The sequence below is a fragment of the Bufo gargarizans genome, chromosome 4 (genome assembly GCF_014858855.1).
Source record: "Bufo gargarizans isolate SCDJY-AF-19 chromosome 4, ASM1485885v1, whole genome shotgun sequence".
In the NCBI taxonomy this organism is placed as follows: Eukaryota; Metazoa; Chordata; class Amphibia; order Anura; family Bufonidae; genus Bufo; species Bufo gargarizans.
Window position 1 is genome coordinate 347,445,948 of NC_058083.1, and position 21,722 is coordinate 347,467,669.

The following is a 21,722-nucleotide window of genomic DNA, read 5'->3' on the forward strand; positions in this document are numbered from 1 at the left end:
AGATGTCCACAAACTACAAGCTGACTACACTCTGAGTGATTGGGCACCAACTTGGCAAATGAGGTTCAATATGGACAAATGTAAAGTTATGCATCTTGGTAGTAATAATCTCTGTGCTTCATATGTCCTAGGTGATGTAGCACTGGGAGCGTCACTTATGGAGAAGGATTTGGGTGTCCTTGTGGATGGTAGATCAAATTATAGTATACAATGTCAATCAGCTGCTTCTAAGGCCACCCGGATACTGTCATGCATTAAACGAGGCATGGACTCGCGGGGCAGGGATGTAATACTACCACTTTACAAAGCGTTAGTGCGGCCTCATCTGGAACATGCAGTTCAGTTCTGGGCACCAGTACATAGAAAGGATGCACTGCAGCTGGAAAAAGTACAGAGGAGAGCAACTAAACTGATAAGGGGAATGGAGGGTCTTAGTTATGAAGAAAGATTAAAATAATGGAATTTATTACGTTTTGAGAAGAGACGTCTAAGGGAGGGGGGCATGATTAACCTGTACAAGTATCTAAATGGCCCATACAAAAATACAGTGAAGAGCTGTTCCATGTAAAATGGGCTCAAAAGACAAGGGGGTTCTGCCTCCTACTGAAGAAGAAAAAGTTCAGTCTCCAGAAGCGTCAAAGCTTCTTTACTGTAAGAACTGTGAATCTATGGAATAGACTTCCTCAGGACGTGGTCACAGTAGGAACAGTGGACAGTTTCAAAAAGGGTTAGACGAATTCTTAAAAGTAAATGACATTAATGCTTATAAAAACGTGTAGAAATCTGAGTCTCACTTCCTTCTGGGATTCGCATTCCCACCTATCCCTTGGTTGAATTGGATGGACGTTTGTCTTTTTTTCAACCGTATTAACTGTAACATGTTCTGCTATGCTGTTTGCGTATCTCCCGCTCACTATAATGGGGTTAGGGAAACAGAGCACCGGCCCGCTCTCCAGTCTGGAACTTGGTGGCAATGGTGAGATGGGACATCCCCTTTAACTTTCCAGATCTTGGCAGAGATCCCTAGCTCGTGTAAAGAGAAATGTTTTTGTAGATCGTGTGCTAATTATGAAGTTCTTCCTTTTTGTTTCACTCATGAGTCATGCTGTTCCTCCATCTTTTTGTTGCACATCTATGCATGCTTTATGTATATTGCTTATAGATACAAAATCTTATTGAAGATCCAGTCTCTCTTGATCACTTTGTGCATGCCTGCTTTTATACAACTGTTACATTTTATCTACCGTTATCAAGTTGTGACAATTATATGTATCTAGAAACCTGCAGTACATGTTGTGCTTTCCTAATGGGAGCCAAAAATTGGCTCATGCTTGTCACTTTCCTGCGTTATGGCCCTTGCACTTATAGAATCGCAAAGGTGTATTGTCCTTCATTACATTCTAAATTTTAAATGTCTTCACACCCATTAAGTGGAAGCACTCGTATTTTAAAAATAGCTGCACAGTTTCTATAGCCGTTCTCTGTCCCTTTTAGATTGATCCCTGAGAATGGCCAATGACCTAGAGGAGTGCAGTGCGAGTTCAGACAGAAATCCTTGTCTGGCTAGATAGAGGAGGTGTTAAATACTGTTTATCCTCTACTACTAATGTGCTCACATCGTAATGCGAACACATGGTTAACTACCTTTTATGCTTGTTCACTCTTTTTATGGCAATTAAAAAATATGCTTTGTCCTGTTCTCATGCATTTTGAATATTTTGGGGAAATTCACTGGCTATGCTAACATTTATTTTTCATTGTGAATCTTGCTAACAATGTTCTTTGATTTAAGCAATGTATCCACTTCTGGTGTGCCCTTTTCTTAGGGTATTTGATTTTAGCATGTTGCCATTTAATCACACTAGTAATTGGGATAGCTTGTACACATCTGAGTGGTGTGCTTTGGCACTTTGAGTGATCAGCGCATGAACTAATGATTCTCCTTTTTTCCCCTTTTCCTTCCTTCCTGCTTTTTTTTCTACTCCTTCATCCTTTCCTTTTATCTATTCCTTATCCTATTTTCCATACTGCCGCCTCCACACTTCTTTCTAATTTTTCTTTGCTTACTGTAGCAGCCCTTGCCTTTTCTCTTGCAGCGACAGCTCAGGCACCACGGATTATAACTGGGCCTGCGCCTGTACTGCCCCCAGCTGCTCTGCGTACACCTACGCCAGCTGGCCCTACCTTAATGCCTTTGATCAGACAAATACAGACAGCCGCTGTCATGCCAAATGGATCCCCTCATCCAACTGCTACACTAGTCTCACAGGGACCGGAAGCTGGCTTGATCTACACACCGTATGACTACCCTTATACACTGGCCCCAGCAACATCCATCCTTGAGTATCCTATTGAAACAAGCGGGGTATTAGGTAAGCTTTGAGCAAACATTGCTTCATCTAGCTGTTGCAGTTTTTTCAAATGTGTTTTGGTACTTAATAGGAAGATTAACCAGGAAGGTGGTTTAGTGTGCCAAATGTACTACGTAAACAGTATCCCTTGGGGTGTAATATGTACCAACTTAACTGGATACCCAATGCAAAACTCGATATGCCATACAAAGCACTGACCAGCGTCTAGATGCGATTTTCAATTGTTTTCTTGGCCTAGTAAATCATTTACACGTCTAATAAATCTAAAGAGGCCTTCCCCTTGCACTTAGATTATAGATTTCCTTTAAAGGGATTGTCCAATACTTTTATATTAATGGCCTATATTCAATATTTGGTCACCTGGGGGTTGACACCACACACCCCTGCTGATCATGTGTTGGCAGTATAGAAGCCTGGAGAGCTCTTTTAAATCATAACTGTTTTAAGGTGGTATCCAGGATTTCTTTGTGTGCATAGAAATGCTAATCTGCTTAAAGGGAACCTGTCACCATGAAATGGGAATTAATCTGCAGGCAGCAGCATGTTATAGAGCAGGAAGAGCTGAGCAGATTAATTTATAGTTTTATGTAAAAAGATACAGTATAAATTGTATTTGTGAAAGTTCCTGCTCGTTCTTGGGCTTTGCAGTCAATGGGGCGGTCCTATCAGTGATTGACAGCCATCTCTGTATACACAGTCATAGAGGAGAAGGCAGTCAATCACTGATAGGACCTCCTTCTTGACATCAAATCTCAGAAGGAGCATGAATTTAAATGAATAAAATACAGGTTATACTGCATCTTTCCACAGAAAACTATATATCAATCTGCTCAGCTCCTCCTGCTCTATAACATGCTGCTAGCAGCTCAGACACCATGTTCAATGTGACAGGTTCCCTTTAACATAGGGCAATATTCATATCTCTAGGTACCATACTACACCACTAATCGTCTGATAATGGTTTGTTCCTTGCATAGACAAACAAACCGTTAATAAAAAAGTCTTTCAAATGAAAGGCTGCTTTTCACATCTGAGCATCTGATGGCTATAGGTAGATTAAAAACTAGAAGTTTCTTAAAAACTATATTACTGTAAGTTCAAAAAATGCCATCCTTTCTCCTTGTATTCAGTGGTTATCTCCAAACCATCTTGAAGGATAGAAGTGAGTGGGGAAAATTTGTTGTAGCTTCATTTTTCTGTTATGATATTTTAGATATTTTGAATGTAGTAAATTGGGAATTACTATTTAAAGCAACCCTCTGATTCAAGAAAAAAAACTAATCGCATGATCTGACAAACAAAGAGAACACATATATGGTGACCTCCTTTTTCATCTTTTCAGCAGCAGATATGCCAATTCCTGGGTTCCCCTTCTGCCATCCAAGATAGGTGCACCGCTTCTCAGTCTAGTGCATTTGGTAGTCGGGACGCTTTCTGCCTGTCCCATCTTTCTTGCTTCCGAGGGCAGCAGGAAGTATCTTGGACTTCCAAATGCACAGTATGTATTAGGCCTGTGATGGCTAACCTCTGGCAATCCAGCTGTGGTGAAACTACAACTCCTAAGATGCACACTTCCTTGGCTGTTCTCAGAACTCCATAGAAATGAATGGAGCATGCTGGGAGTCGTAGTTTCACCACATCTGGAGTGCCGGAGGTTAGCCATCACTTTATTAAGCAGTCTACCAAGTGGTGCGGCCATCTTAACTGTTCCCCAGATTTTTCTTTTTTTTTTTTTTTATATTGAACCAGAAGGCCTCTTTAATGGAAATATACTTTTAAATGACTTTGTTTACTTGTAAACTGAGCAGAGTAGCTGGGTTTCAATAGATCTGCATGCATTGGCTGCACAGACTCCTTACAATGCATCTCATTTATTGTTATAGACCTACAGCAGCCTGACATCCTTGGGTTTGTGCTACATGCTGCTTTGAACATTTATTTATTTTTTATCGCTCACAATCTGTATAATAAAGGTACTGTACTAGGCCATACCTAGAATTATAGGAAAATTAGCAGTTATATGCAAATATAAAGAACAGTATAAAAGAGCCACTAATAACATTAAGCAGCAATTTAAGAAAAGCATTGTTTCCACATATTATTGTCCTAGAAAATGAATCGTGGACTAGTTACTTCAGAAATCAAGGCACTTGTGGCTCAACTAACTTGGTGTATCTGACCTCATTCTGCTCTCTTCTGTTTAGAGGGACCGTGTCATTTCAAAATGGTCTATTGTTTAAATCAGGTTTTTATATTGTGTGTATATATATATATATATATATATATATATATATATATATATATATATATATATATATAAATGTATTTTTCTTTAATCCTAAAATCCTGCAATTTGCACACTAGCCACCAAGCCCAATGTCGAGACTTCCTGTTGTGAAGGCGTTACTTCTCAGCAGTTCATTATCATCACAGCCAGGATTACAATAATACATACAGATAAGGCTACTTTCACATCAGTGTTTTTGCTGGATCTGTCATGGATCAGCAAAAAAAATGCTTCCGTCATAATACAACCGTCCGCATCCGTTATGAACGGATCCGATTGTACTTTCTTTAAAATAGCCATGATGCATCCATCATGAACACCATTGAAAGTCAATGGGGGACGTATCTGTTTTCTATTGTGTCCGAGAAAACTGATCCGTTTCCATTGATTTACTTCGTGAGTCATGACTGATCTGTCTTGCTCAGCACCACATCGCAGAAAGAAAAATTCAGCTTGCAGCGTTTTTCTGTCCACGAAAGGGACGCAGCTAAACTTGCTCCGCTCCACATCACAGACAGAAAAATTCAGCTTGCAGCGTTTTTCTGTCCACGAAAGGGACGCAGCCAAACAGAATTGAATGCATTCTGGCAACTCAGTTTTGTACAGTTTTGTCCCCATTGAAAAACTATGACGGATCTCAATAGCGGAGAGGAAAATCACAGATGTGAAAGTAGCCTAACACAGAATCTACCATTCACAGTAGGTGATGGTCACAGTTTATCTACTTCCCCTGTACAGTGCGCTCTACACAGACCACAGAATATGCCTAGAAAACTCTCCCATAAGTCAGTCCCCTCCAGACTGTTGTCTAAAGAAATTTTCTTGATTCTTTTCCAAATGCTGTTACGAACAGCTCAGGCAAGACAATCGCATTCAAGAAATGGAATAAAAAAATAAAAATAAATGAATAAAAATGTACTAGAAAAAGTGTGTTTTGCTGGCACATTTCCTTTAGCAGCCCAGGCAAGATGGCAGCCCCCATAATGATGGTCAGGAAACTTTTTTTTTTTTTTGTATAATTCAATCTGAAAATGAACACATTAAAACAAAATATATTTTACTATCTGGTTTTAATTGGCAGAAAATTATAGGTGTGTAGTTTAGCTAATTGCAGCCATATTAATGAGGGGAGTACTCTAACTAACTAATGAGCTCCAGTGTATACATGCAGATGCATGACAGCCACCAGTCACTGCAGAAAGTAGTGGCATGAATACGCCCCTCGAAAATAGTGGATCCATAACAATGTGTGCTTTTATTTATTTATTTTTCTCTTTGATGCTATTGGTTAAAGGCACCATATTTTTGGTCGTGTTGAACCATCCTGTCCCCATACTTTAAACAGAACATGGTAGTATGAGGACAGATCCCCTCTAAGCTCTGCCTTCAGTTGTTTATTGGCTATAGAATAGTTTTCCAGGCAGATTATGCAACCCAGTGGGATGTTATTTTTTTTGTATTATACAGAATGTTTCCATTGTGGATATTAGAGGCATATAACTATACCACCACTGTGTAACTGCTGCCAAGTACTAGACCAAAATGGCAGTGGCACTCAGAAAGCACTATAGCACTTAGGTTCCTTTCAACTCTTGGTGTCTGTGTCAAGGACTATGGTCTGGATAAAACTGAATGGAGGTGAAAGTTGCACAGGCCTTTCCAAATGCCATTGTCGCGTCATTTTAGCAGTCTGTGGGAGTCGCAGTGATTTCACACCTGCTATTCAGACATTATTGGCTGCTGTAATATAAGCCAACCCAAAAACAAAACCAATAACCCCAAAGAAAAGTGGGAGGCACGCATATAAAATATATGTAATTTATTAAGACATGATCACATAACCAACAATATATGAAACATAAGGCACAAGTGTACAGGGGGGGGGGGGGAGACCTCATGTAAGGAGTTCAGATACAACCTCTCTCCCAAACACCCAACTGGCAGGGAAAAATATGTCACAGCCCTAGGTATACATCAGCATGAAAATTGTGAGAACTGTAGGTTCACTCAAAGTAACATGTACTGGTACAGTACAGACCAAAAGTTTGGACACACTTTCTCATTCAAAGAGTTTTTCATGACTATGAAAATTGTAGATTCACACTGAAGGCATCAAAACTATGAATTAACACACGTGGAATTATATACATAACAAAAAAGTGTGAAACAACTGAAAATATGTCATATTCTAGGTTCTTCAAAGTAGCCACCTTTTGCTTTGATTACTGCTTTGCACACTCTTGGCATTCTCTTGATGAGCTTCAAGAGGTAGTCACCTGAAATGGTCTTCCAACAGTCTTGAAGGAGTTCCCAGAGATGCTTAGCACTTGTTGGCCCTTTTGCCTTCACTCTGCGGTCCAGCTCACCCCAAACCATCTCGATTGGGTTCAGGTCCGGTGACTGTGGAGGCCAGGTCATTTGGCGCAGAACCCCATCACTCTCCTTCATGGTCAGATAGCCCTTACACAGCCTGGAGGTGTGTTTAGGGTCATTGTCCTGTTGAAAAATAAATGATGGTCCAACTAAACACAAACCGGATGGAATAGCATGCCACTGCAAGATGCTGTGGTAGCCATGCTGGTTCAGTATGCCTTCAATTTTTAATAAATCCCCAACAGTGTCAGCAGCAAAGCACCCCCACACCATCACACCTCCATGCTTCACGGTGGGAACCAGGCATGTACAGGTCCTTCTAAAAAAATTAGCATATTGTGATAAAGTTCATTATTTTCTGTAATGTACTGATAAACATTAGACTTTCATATATTTTTGATTCATTACACACCAACTGAAATAGTCCAAGCCTTTTATTGTTTTAATATTGATGATTTTGGCATACAGCTCATGAAAACCCAAATTTCCTATCTAAAAAAATTAGCATATTTCCTCCGACCAATAAAAGAAAAGTGTTTTTAATACAAAAAAAGTCAACCTTCAAATAATTATGTTCAGTTATGCACTCAATACTTGGTCGGGAATCCTTTTGCAGAAATGACTGCTTCAATGCGGCGTGGCATGGAGGCAATCAGCCTGTGGCACTGCTGAGGTGTTATGGAGGCCCAGGATGCTTCGATAGCGGCCTTAAGCTCATCCAGAGTGTTGGGTCTTGCGTCTCTCAACTTTCTCTTCCCAATATCCCACAGATTCTCTATGGGGTTCAGGTCAGGAGAGTTGGCAGGCCAATTGAGCACAGTAATACCATGGTCAGTAAACCATTTACCAGTGGTTTTGGCACTGTGAGCAGGTGCCAGGTCGTGCTGAAAAATGAAATCTTCATCTCCATAAAGCTTTTGAGCAGATGGAAGCATGAAGTGCTCCAAAATCTCCTGATAGCTAGCTGCATTGACCCTGCCCTTGATAAAACACAGTGGACCAACACCAGCAGCTGACATGGCACCCCAGACCATCACTGACTGTGGGTACTTGACTTCAGGCATTTTGGCATTTCCCTCTCCCCAGTCTTCCTCCAGACTCTGGCACCTTGATTTCCGAATTACATGCAAAATTTGCTTTCATCCGAAAAAAGTACTTTGGACCACTGAGCAACAGTCCAGTGCTGCTTCTCTGTAGCCCAGGTCAGGCGCTTCTGCCGCTGTTTCTGGTTCAAAAGTGGCTTGACCTGGGGAATGCGGCACCTGTAGCCCATTTCCTGCACACGCCTGTACACGGTGGCTCTGGATGTTTCTACTCCAGACTCAGTCCACTGCTTCCGCAGGTCCCCCAAGGTCTGGAATCGGTCCTTCTCCACAATCTTCCTCAGGGTCCGGTCACCTCTTCTCGTTGTGTAGCGTTTTCTGCCACACTTTTTCCTTCCCACAGACTTCCCACTGAGGTGCCTTGATACAGATCTCTGGGAACAGCCTATTCGTTCAGAAATTTCTTTCTGTGTCTTACCCTCTTGCTTGAGGGTGTCAATGATGGCCTTCTGGACAGCAGTCAGGTTGGCAGTCTTAACCATGATTGCGGTTTTGAGTAATGAACCAGGCTGGGAGTTTTTAAAAGCCTCAGGAATATTTTGCAGGTGTTTAGAGTTAATTAGTTGATTCAGATGATTAGGTTAATAGCTAGTTTAGAGAACCTTTTCATGATATGCAAATTTTTTTAGATAGTAATTTTGGGTTTTCATGAGCTGTATGCCAAAATCATCAATATTAAAACAATAAAAGGCTTGAACTACTTCAGTTGGTGTGTAATGAATCTAAAATATATGAAAGTCTAATGTTTATCAGTACATTACAGAAAATAATGAACTTTATCACAATATGCTAATTTTTTTTAGAAGGACCTGTAGAGTCCATCCGTTCACCTTTTCTGCGTCGCACAAAGACACTGTGGTTGGAACCAAAGATCTCAAATTTGGACTCAAAATCATGTATTACCCATGATATGCTGGACCCAGAGCGTGTGACCAAAAGCTGCACCTCGACGTACGTTTCATCTGGAGAGGCTTCGCCAGGAAGCCTTTCCAGATGAAACGTACGTCGAGGTGCAGCTTTTGGTCCCACGCTCTGGGTCCAGCATATCATGGGTAATACATGTTTTGCTCAGTTGTTACATTTCTTTTTATATCTCTATTACCACCTGCACTGGCACACTTGCCTCTGTCTGTATTGTACAGTTTAATGGCTTATGCATACCTTATGCAGCCATCCCAGGTTTTTGGGTGGGCTAGTTTGCCTTGTGCCATTTGTACATTTTTTTATTTATCTTTCTGTGCGTGCAACATACATACCAGTACATGTTACTTTGAGTGAACATACAGTTCTCACAATTTTCATGCTGATGTATACCTAGGGCTGTGACATCTTTTTCCCTGCCAGTTGGGTGTTTGGGAGAGAGGTTGTATCTGACCTCCTTACATAAGCTCCCCCCCCCTTCCTGTACACTTGTGCCTTATGTTTCATATATTGTTTGTGATCATGTCTTAATAAATTGCGTATATTTTATATGTGTCTCCCACTTTTCTTTGGGGTTATTGGTTTTGTTTTTGGGTTAGCTCAGTATATTATGCTAGACCCCAGTGTTATCTACACATTATATGTGAGTTTTTTTCTTATAGGTTGGTCTAACTGCTGTAATATAAGGCCTTAAACTGTGACATGTAGTCAAACTGTAGATGGCACTTCTGTTTAACTGTTTTTCAATTCCCTTCCTTTTGTCTTCAGGTATGGCTTTCCCCACGAAAGGCTAAGAATTCAAGAAAATCTTAAATGACCCTTCAATGATCATCAGATTTGAAATTTAGCATTTGCCTAGTTTCAGCATTCTTGAACAAAAAAGTTACATAAACTTTGCCTAGCAGTCAGTGACTTACTTGCACTTATTTTTTATTTTGCACATAGATGAAATAAACCTTTTTATGTTGATCAATATTTGATTTAGACTATAAGTAGCCGTGAGTGTGTAGTAGAATGCTGACTGCTAAGTTACCTACTTTGTGCGCTATACTAATCACTTAATTCATGTGGTTTCTACTTACTGAATACTCAAATCCTTGAAAATATACAACTGGAATATTAATACAACTGATGTCAGTATTAAAGGAACACACTGTTAAATTGCTAAAAGTTAAGCACTTCACTGATTATGTGACTAGTAAAGCTTCATTATTCTTGGGTCTAACAGATTTCAAGACTTACTGCTATTCGGTGGCATGTAAATGCATTATGATGCCCTTCAGTGTCACAGGTGCTTGCAGACACCAACCGAAGTCACAGGGCTGAGCAGATTAAGGCCATTCGTGTGATATTAAATGCAATATTCTGCACATGTATCTTTTATATAGCAATGACTCCAAACTACTGTGCCTTAACGTCTTGCTTTCTTAAATCTTTTTTTTTTTGTAGCAAAATATCACGTAAACTCCAGTTTTGATGAACCCTGTTGTAAATGTATAGTGTGTACTTTTTAAATGACTGTTGTGTTTCTAACGTTGTTTTGGTAATTGCAATTTAACTAGGTGCGGTGGCAACTAAAGTTCGAAGGCATGATATGCGAGTCCATCCTTATCAAAGGATTGTGACCGCAGACAGAGGTTAGTTTAGCTGTGTAGTTTGTATTTTTGTCTTTTTTTTTCCTCTTGTTGCCATAAATGCCATGTCTGTAGTTTCCTTTACAACACCACATTTAATATGCACCCCAACGATTTAGCACAAATGTTCAGGAAATGCTAAACACCCATTGGTTGATTGGATTCTTCTGTGTCCAGTAAACTTTAAAAATAATGATAGATAGAGATATATCTAATATATATATATACACACACACACACATACATATCTACATATATATACACACATACATACATACATACATATCTACATACATATACATACACACATACATATACATACACACATACATATACACACATACATACATATCCACACACCCCTTTTGCATTTACTGTGTTGGCATGCAGAATTAACTTTGGTGTTGCAAAGCAGGACAGATAAATGCTTAAATATAAGAGTAGAGAATGAAGGCCTTTGAATCCCTACCCTTGAGTAATTTTTGCAGATGCTATTTTTGTCTTTGGTTTAAGATGAATGAGGATGATTTAATTATGTGTCACTGAAGCAAAAGAACAAAAGCCTGCACATGTATACTGTTTGTATGATGATATATTATACCTAACATTATATCGATCATTTACTTATGTGTTAGCAAAAGCATGCTATTACTAAAAGTAAAAATATACAATATCCGAAGATAGTCATTGACATAACGTAGGTCACTTACATTTGCAAGAAAAAGTATGTGAACCCTTTGGAATAATATGGATTTCTGCACAAATTGGTCATAAAATGTGATGTGATCTGATCTTCTAAGTCACAACAATAGACAATCAGTCTGGCTGGTTGAACCTCTTTTGGCAGCAATAACTTAAACCAAACGTTTCCTGTAGTTGCAGATCAGACGTGCACAATGGTCAGGAGTAATTCTTGACCATTCCTCTTTACAGAACTGTTTTAATTCAGCAATATTCTTGGGATGTCTGGTGTGAATCTTTCTTGAGGTCATGCCACATCATCTCAATCGGGTTGAGGTCAGGACTCTAACTGGGCCACTCCAGAAGGCACATTTTCTTCTGCCATTCTCTTGTTGATTTAACTTCTATGCTTTGGGTCGTTGTCCTGTTGCAACACCCATCATCTGTTGAGCTTCAGCTGGGGAACAGATGGCCTTATGTTCTCCTGCAAAATGTCTTAATAAACTTGGGAATTCATTTTTCCTTCGATGATAGCAATCCGTTCAGGCCCTGCCGGAGCAAAGAAGCCCCAAACCATAATGCCCCCACCACCATACTTCACATTTGGGATGAGGTTTTGATCTTGGTGTGCTGTGCCTCTTTTTCTCCACACATAGTGTTGTGTGTTTCTTCCAAACAACTCAACTTTGGTTTCATCTGTCCACAAAATATTTTGCCAGTACTGCTGTGGAACATCCAGGTGCTCTTGTGCAAACTGTAAACATGCAGCAATGGACGCTTCCTCTGTGGTATCCTCCCATGAAATCCATTCTTGTTTAGTGTTTTACGTGTCGTAGATTCGCTAACAGGGATTTTAGCATATGCCAAAGACTTTTGTAAGTCTGACACTCTAGGATTCTTCTTCACCTCCATTAAGCAGTCTTTGCTGTGCTCTTGCAGTCATCTTTACAGGACGACCACTCCTAGGGAGAGTAGCAGCAGTGCTGAACTGTCTCCATTTATAGACCATTTGTCTTACCGTGGACTGATGAACAGCAAGGCTTTTGGAGATACTTTTATAACCCTTTCCAGCTTTTTATGCAAGTCAATAATTCTTAATTCTGAGAGCTCTTTTGTGCGAAGCATCATTCACATCTGGCAATACTTGTGAAAAGCAAACCCAGAACTGGTGTGTGTTTTTTATAGGGCAGCTGTAACACCTCCAATCTCATCTCGTTGATTGGACTCCAGTTGGCTGACACCTCACTCCAATTAACTCTTGGAGATGTCATTAGTCTAGAGGTTCACATACTTTTTCCACCTGCACTGTGAATGTTTACATGGTTTGTTCAATAAAAACATGGTAACATTTAATTATTTGTGTGTTATTAGTTTAAGCAGACTATGATTGTCTATTGTTGTGACTTAGATGAAGATCAGATCACATTTTATGACCAATTTGTGCAGAAATCCTTATCATTCCAAAGGGTTCACATACTTTTTCTTGCAACTGTATAAGACATGACACTAAGGTAGAAGAGACGAGATTAAGATTTCAGATATTAAGCATCCCCCCCCCCCTCCCCAGTCTGATTTTCTTTAAGACCAGAGTTTAAGGGCCAGCTGATGACAATGAATAAGTTCTTAAACTGGGCTGCACTCAGAACCCCCTCCCATTGACTCAGATAAAGTTGCTCCTGTGAATGCATCAATTCAGTTAAATAGGCCAATGTTCAGTCTGGGTGCTGTTCATCTAAACTTCATCAGCACCCCAACTGAAACATCTCTGATCTGAAAGCATCCCTAGAGGGCAACTTTAAAACAGAGAAAGTGTCTTAGATGTTTGTTTTCTCACTACATGTACCTTGATTTTACAAACAACCAGTAAAATAAAATGCAAACAGTGCTACAAAGTATCATTAATCATCCTGGCATCTGCAAAAATATTTACAAAGTTTATGCTTTGACAGTAAGTGAAATGCTGCATAATTGTCTTCTCCCCTGTGTTATAAATTGGACTTAAATTCAGTCCTAAAACAGGTCCTTCTTTTGTAATTAAGCATTTTTGACTTGAAGGGCAGTCATTTCAATGATTTTTCATGACTACATTTGTATCCTATAATATTCAGTTTAATTATTGTAACAGGCAAACTGAAATAATTGTAATAATCTGTTAATAATGTTGCACAGTTATTAAACCTGTGTGTACTGCATTTGGCCATAGACTTGGCAGAGGATGTGTCATAGCTGTGCCAGTAAGTTGCACCGACTGATATTACAGTATAACTTTGTAACCACATCTCTTGATTCTCTTTTAATCCAGTTACACTTAGTGCATTGGGATCAATGTACAGCAAAATATAGAAGTCTAATTGACTGCATTTTGCCATTGTGATAGTAATGAGCCACATTTTAAATTCGATTTTTATTTGCAATTTTTTAAGCAAACCTCATAGTTCTGATTAAGAACTAAAGAGAACACGGTTATGTTTTCATGTTCCTAAGTAAAACTTAAGATTTTGGAAGGGAATCTGATTAACTCAAGAGATGTTTTGTCTTTCTGTTTGTTGACCAACTGATGCGTGGTCTTTAAGGCTAAGCTATCTGTGAACCTACTGGATTTCATTTTACGAAATGCCACAAATCTGACTTTGCACTGAAAACATCTAGTCTACATCTCCTCTGCTTTAGTCTTGATGGCAACAGTACAGTATAAGCAAACGAAACCTCATAATATATAGTAAAGCTGTTGAAAGAGTCTTAAAACATACTACTGTTAAGTGGACCAAGTTTAGTGAAGGAGATTGTTGGTTACTGAGGAAGGAAGAGCTCAAGAACACTGGGAATGTTAACTTTCCACTTGAGAACTTTTTTTTATGTTTTACTGTAATTTTTATTTTATTTTTTTCAAGAAAAGAAAATAGTATTTACAGATGGCGTATGAAATATAAAAATATAATGCAGGAATGTATATGAAATGTCAGATTTTATTGTATTTGCAGAGTATTAGCTTTGAAATTAGAGGCCTGTTAGTAGTTATAAAATGCTTTATTAGCATATTAGATTATTGTGAGTTTTTTTTATGTACTTCAACATTTTTGAGTCTAGATATAAAAAAAAAAGCCAGGACTTTTACAGTGTTTACATACAAATGCATTTTATATGTGCCCTATATTGTGTAAATTAGTATTTTCAACTGGAAATGCTGCCAGTAGCAATAGTGTTAGCCATTCCTGGTTCACATGATGACGCCTGCTGTGCTAGACCAGAGTTTATTATTGCTTTGTATTATGAGGCCAAGATATTTTGTGTCTGTAAATAGAAAAGAGCAATAAAATTTATTGAACAAAAACGATCTTGTTTGGCCCTAGTTTATATCAAGACATTAATTTTCTTTTCTTCATTTAATTTTTGCTTTAAAAAAATCTTTAGATCCATTACTCTAATCCAAGTTAATAATCACATCATCATTAATATTAGATGCTTCAATGCTTGCAGAATTGGGGAGTACTAATGCTTAATAGCAGTCAGATACTGATTGTGTGCACTGACTGTCTGAAAATTTCTGAGTTCCGAGCTGATTCATTGTCTCAAATTTCCGACTGCTACTAACCATTAGCCCTTAGTCGTGTTTTATTTCAATTTTTTCTACTTGTTAACCAGTTTTATTGGCGTGGGCTCCTCCTTCACACATTCAAATCATGATACTTGGTGTCATGATTTTTTTGCATTCTGTAGATGGCGTCAATCAGTATGTCAGTATTAAACATGCTTGTTTTTTTATTAGTTGTGATTAGTTTTTCATGTTGTCATTAAGCAGTCACTAGCTGAAACTAATCTCTTCTCTATCTTTTCTTTCTTTTTTTATTTTTATTTTTTTCATTTTTTTATTTTTTTTTATTTTTATTTTATTTTTTTGTTTCTAACCACCCAGCCGCCACCGGCAACTAACCTATGACCTTCTGACCTCTGAATTCTTCACCCAATGATGACCTGACCATGCCTGCCTGCTGATCAGTTAACTGGTAAACGCCTCTGCTTGCCTGTCCTCAGTGCAGCAAGCTGAGGCTCTTGTCCGTTCGTCTTACCATCTAACAAAAGACACAGAAAAATGGTTATCTTCCAACTCAACATTTTTGCATTTGTTTTTCTTTCCCTGATTGGGTGAAAGTGATTATAGTATCTGCACTGAATTGTAGTAAAGCAATAAGGTCCAATTCAACCCTTCGCACTGATCATATTCTAGTGTCCTAACCAAACGAACGGTATCAAGGCTTCACCTACAGTACTGGCAAGACAACTGATCCTCAACTACCAATGACAGAGGCAGTTACTGTGAGAGACTCCTAGCGAACTCTATTTTGTTTTTTTGTTTTTTTCTCTCGTATAGTGAAGTATAAAGCTGAATGTACTGTGTTGTGATGATGCATCATGCATGAACCTGATTGGTCAGGGAATTTCACTGGTGAAGTGATTTTATATATTTAAAAAAATATTAAAATGATCAATTACTCTAGTCGCTACAGTACCCTCACAGTGTCAACTTTGCAGTTTCTTTTATTTGTGATTATCACCTGCCAAATTTATTAAACTTATAAGGGTGCCATGACATTAAGTTGTAATCTTTTTACCCTGCTATAAAAATTAATACTGCAGCATTATGTGCACACAAATTTTGTGATGCAATTAGTAAAATGTTAGTCACAAAGCCTCAAATATTAAAATATTGGAACAGGTACATGCATTATGTATCACATTACTGGGCAAACTGTTCAAATATGTTTTACACCTCCCTGTATAGAAAAAAATAATAATTTAAGGATGTAAAAGCCATGCTTGCCTATTTGCTGTATAATTGTATTGAAATTGTAGATACAAGTGTAGTGCGTTGAAAACCTGAACAAAAAGTAGATACTTTTACTATACAAGGGTGCTGGTGCAGAAAAAAATATATTTTTGGAAATGTAGCATTTTATACTTTCAAGTGTTATAAAAAAAGGAAAAACAAAAAAAAAAATCAAAAAACAACCCTCTATTGCATTGAATGCTTTTGTTTTGGTGGTAGTCAAGGAATAAGACCAAAAAAGAGCCTTTTTTGTCTTTGTTTTTCTCCTTCACCCTTTTTCTCTTTCTTTAGTTTCAATATCTATGTCTAAAGTCTAAGAAAAGAAAGTGCCTTATTTTTCTCCATGGTCATTTAGTCCTGTGGTTTTTTTATAGGTTTATTCCTTTTTATTTACGTCACGGTCAATTGGCCTTTAGCATGTTGCCAAGCAAGTTTGGATAGGCCTCAAGCAGTATGAGAAATTCAAAAATTCAGTTGAGCTGTATAATTCAGTCGCCCAGTACAATATTGTATTAAGAACTTAACTGATGGTAGCCACAAAAAGCTTTTCATAAGTCATAACTTTGTTGCCTGTACCTTATGCCAACTACATTTTAGTATTGCCAATCTCCTGTGTCTATTGAACAGTTTTGTAAAATGTTGCTGCATATGTAACATTCTTAAGTAATTTTGTTCTGTTACAAATGTGGCAATTTTCTGAGGTATTTGTTCCCAGTATTGTCAGCCCTGCCCTCTGTGTAGTGTATTATGCAGTCCCAATTAAAGGTCAGCACTAAAACCTAGAGCTTTTAGATTTCAAGCACCTTTGTGGTGACCTAGTCTCCCATCTCACTGGAACGAATTCTCAGTTGATTTACTATGCAACAGACATTCATGCTTTCCTAGTCAACATCTACCTTTTTAATCCCCATGCCACCAGCTTTGTCTTCCTGGTCATTATATACAGTATATCAGTTTATTTTTGTTTCTTCCCTTTCCAGGGAATGGTTTTGAACAAGTTTGGAACACTTTTGCATTTAGAGAGATCAAACCATTTAAAAATCAGTATTTGATCCAGATTCATCTCAGTTGTGATAAACCTGGACCATTTATTCTTAGATGACTTTAGATTTTTTGGGGGAGTGGTGGATGGTGTGAAAGTCTATTAAATAGACATATGTAAGTCAGAATTTCTATGAACAAACTTAGGAACAAATGGGTCAACTTTAATCTAAAAGCATGACTATTAAAATCTCTGAATGCCTTTGATCTCAGTATTATGATTTTTGTTTTCTTTATAATTAGTTTTTTTCAGTCTTTTTTTTTTTTCTTTGACAGTATTATATTTTTTATTTTTAGAGTGTTTAGATGGGGAGTGTCGCTGATATGTAACCGTATAGATGAAACGTATTTGTCTATTCTTTATAACCTTAGTAGTTTCATGCTATGTATGTATCATAACCAACCTTTGCCTAAAATGTAAAATAATGTATTTACAGCCATTGTTACAAGTTTATAATGTATTTTTCTATCTTGTTTTATATGTATGTTATATAACATTCAAATGGAACTTTTCCTGATTGAGAAAAAGGATACAAAATGCAAACCCCACAATTTTGATAACTAAAATTGCCAATTGTTTTGCAGTACTTTATTATATTGGGAGTGTTGTCTTTCTTGGCTTCTAGTTAGCGACTGGATGAGATTAGACATACTGGGTTTTAGTTGGGTTTTTACATGGCTTGCATTTTAATTCTTTGGTTCTTTGCTGTTTCTTATTAACCCCATAGCATTATTTTAATAAATGTTATAATACCAAGATACTAACTCTGGACTTTGTCTGTTTATTAACATTGTATGTTTTATTAAGGTATGATCTAGAAAGACAACAATAATGTAAAGTCTTGGGTTAGACACTAACACTAAAGAGCGTGACCACAGATAACACTGCATTACTTGTTTTTAATATTGTTTGTCGGCTGACCTTCTGCACATTACTTTTAAATATAGCTTGATCAACCTGGCCTTATGCCTTGCCAGTATGTGCCAGTAGAGATGGGAACAAAATAGTTTTTCACTAGGCATAGTGTCTTGCCACTTGCCTTTCCAGTCTTTGCATTACTAATGCCACACTCTCCTTCCTTGTTGCTCTCTGCAAGTCAAGTGAGGATTTTTGTCTCCTCTGAAATAACATACTCACAGAAGTGCTTTTTAGCTCCTCACACTAGTTTTACTCAACTTTTTAAAAAAATCTGACCATGAAATCATTCTGATTGGTCCTCACATATTGCACACTTTCAGGCACTAAACACTACAGTCTTGAGAAAAACAAATATGTCCTAGGATATACTAAATAAAATCTAGTCCTTAGAAGGCCTTACAATTAGGTAAATACAACCTGAGACAACACGCAGCAGAACCCATTGTGTCATTATTTATTCAACAAAAATTGAAAAACCCATGTGAGAAATGACTCATTGTTCTGGAGGATTTTATTACCCCTCTTTACAACATTGCTTCAGTTTGAGTTCTGTGGGCATTTTTTATGCATATCTTAGTGTCACACCACAGCATTTCAAGGTCTAGACTTTGACTGCAGCATTGCAGCAACTCAGTTCTTTTTCAGACATTCTGTTGTGGGTTACCTGATGTTGTTGAGATCATTGTCCTGTTGCATGACTCGTTTTCTGCCAGGCTTAAGCAGTTGGTTAGATGACTTCACATTTCACTACTTTGGGATGTAGAGGGGTTCATGGTTGACTCATTGTGCCCTGGCACTTTGGCTGCAACCCAAACATCACTCTTCCACCACCAAGCTTTATAGTTGGCATGAGGTGTTTTTTCTGATATGTTGTATTTGGTTTTCTCCAAAGGTGGCACTTTTTGACATCTGTCCTAAAAACATTTTTCCGGAAGTTAGATTGTTCAGATGCAGCTTTTGCAAACGTAGACAGTGCTGCCATGTTTTTAGAAAGAGGCTTTTTCCTGTCAACCCTTCCAAACCAGCCAGACTTGTTCAGTCTTTTTCTAATTGTACTGTCCTAAACTTTTGTCATGCGTCAGTCACTTGACAAAAAGGGTACAATTACATTGCGACGTGTCGCGGGACCTAAAGGCACCAAAGTCATGCAACATTTTATATAATGATGCGACAAGTTGGATGGATTTTTTGCGACTCATGTCGCAGTCATAGCATGTCTCTTTGTGCCATTATTAAGGCCACATGCACACGGCCGTTGCCCGGCAATGGCCATATTCCGGCCTGCAAACAGCGGGTCCGCAATATGTGGGAACCGGCTGTGTGCTTCCCGCATCACGAATGCGGACCGATTCACTTAAAAAGGTCTGCAATCTGGAGCTGCTGTACGGAACGGAGGCACAGAAGCACTAATAGAAGCAGAATGCAGTCCCCAATGCAATGAATGGCCACACAACGGCCATGTGCATGAGGCCTAACCATTATTATAAAAATTTTGCGCGACTTTTCTGCGACAACTTGTGAACCTAAATTTTCATCAAACAGCGTAGCTTTTGATAACAAAAAATTGACATTGATTAATTTGTCTTGTGGTATTCATCTGTGGTTGTATTCACCTAACTTTAAGGCCTCCTAAGGAACAGATGTGTTTTTGTTTTTTTATATATTCAATTAGGGTGTACTTTTTTTCTCTTGACTGTACTTTTCTTACATATTTATATTTATTAATATGAAATTATTATTGTGCTACTTGACTTAATTACCTTTGCAAACTGGAATTTTTAAATGTGTTTACCCGTTTGTCACAGTAAAAATCGCCACCAGGGCTGGTTTCTTCCCCAGGGCAATTTCTGGCAAACGACACCTTTTTCATGGCTGTTTTTTAGAGTTCATTTGTTACCAGATGTTACATTAAAGGGGATGGCTTACTTCAGCAAATGGCATTTATCATTTAGACAGTCACTTAATAATGTATTGTCCATATTTACTACTTTGCTGGATTAATGCATTTTTTCATTTTACACGATGAATGACATTTGCTGAAGTGAGACAACCTCTTTAAAGTCCATAGTACAACATGAAATGCAGTACATACACTTGTGACTTTTTTAGTGTGGGGTTTTTATATTCAGTGTACTGTAGGTTTCACATTTTTCAATAGATTTCTCTGTAAACCTTGAAAAACAGCAGTAAACATTTTACAATTCTGCCCAAAAAAAAAATATGCCAAAATGCTTTAAAAAAAAAAAAAAAAAAGCCATGAAAATGCATGAAATTCGAGTTGGGGAAAAAAAAAATCTGAAAAGTGTGTGAAAGAGTTCTAATGCATAAAACATATTTTGCTGCTCATGAAAGTTAAGGGGATGCCCTCATAAAAAAAAATATGGCTGCTTTTCCACAAAGAACAGTGCCACACCAGTGCATTTGTGTGCTAGTATTTCTGGAAGTAAACAGACATGTTTCCAAATCCTTTAAGTTAATATAATGCTAAACTGTACACTACATCTACACTAATACAATGATCTGTACACCTGGTGGTCAACTATTACATAAGCTTTTGATTTTGTGACATGTATTCAATTATATTTGTACATTAGTAATAGTGGTATGTCCTCTGATATTCTTACCTCATTTGAGGACAAGTAGGAAATTGGACACCTATGCATCATCTGCACATGTAATGAGAATTTTCATGTACAACCGATTGTCTATATCTGGAAAATACAAAGTGGCTATGTGTTTTACAAGTGAAGATTTGCTCAGGTTAGGCTACTTTCACACTGGCGTTTTGGCTTTCAGTTTGTGAGATCTGTTCAGGACTCTCACAATCGGTCCAAAGCGGATCAGTTTTGCTCTAATGCATTCTGAATGGAAAAGGATTTGCTCAGAATGCATCAGTTTGCCTCCGTTCTGTCTCCATTCCTATTTGGAGGCAGACACAAAAATGGTGCTTGCATCATTTTGGTGTCCGTCTGACGAAACGGAGCCAAACAGATCCGTTCTGACACACGATTTAAGTAAATTGGGTCTGATCCATTTTCTATGACACAATCTGGCACAATAGAAAACTGATCCGTCCTCAATTGACTTTCAATGGTGTTCAAGACTGATCCGTTTTGGCTATGTTAAAGTTAATACAAGCGGATCCGTTCTGAACGGATGCAGAAGGTTGTAGTATCTGAAAAGATCAGTCTGTGCAGATCAATCACGGATCCGCACCAAACGCGAGTGTAAAAGTAGAAAAAAAAATTTTTTTCTTTTTTTAAATTATTGGAGTTAACTGGAAAATGTTGGCAATATTTTGTTGCTATAGTCAATATTGCATATAAAAAATTTGACAAACTTCAAAATCTCTTGGATGCCTGTACTAGGGTAAGTTCGGAAGTTGGCTGTATTACAGTGCAAATTTAAAAACACTTGTAGGATCACTCGTTGAAGATGATGTCCAGGGGTTGTGTCTAGTATTGTAGCTTTACCCCAGTTCACTTGAATGGCATCACACATGGCTTATGTTTTTTTTTTTTTTTTCCATAGGATGGCCATCGCATTCACCATTTAAATTGTGTATG

At 38.1% G+C, this 21,722-nt stretch overlaps 1 protein-coding gene across 6 annotated transcripts in view; it reads left to right on the forward strand.

The window, feature by feature from the left end:
- QKI (QKI, KH domain containing RNA binding) overlaps window positions 1-18,002 on the forward strand; it is a 156,982-nt gene extending 138,980 nt beyond the window's left edge. The window contains exons 6-8 of one of the 6 annotated variants that reach the window (XR_006388636.1): window positions 2,073-2,372; window positions 9,825-10,693; window positions 15,285-18,002. Coding sequence is in view for 5 of the 6 variants with exons in the window: in XM_044289356.1 (XP_044145291.1) it covers window positions 2,073-2,372; window positions 10,619-10,693; window positions 15,285-15,301 (392 nt within the window). In the remaining variant the exon portion in view is untranslated. Of the gene's footprint in view, window positions 1-2,072; window positions 2,373-9,824; window positions 10,956-15,284 lie in introns of those variants that run through there. The other 5 variants (XM_044289356.1, XM_044289357.1, XM_044289358.1 and 2 more) reach the window with 5 other exon arrangements.
- Window positions 18,003-21,722: the final 3,720 nt, after the last annotated feature.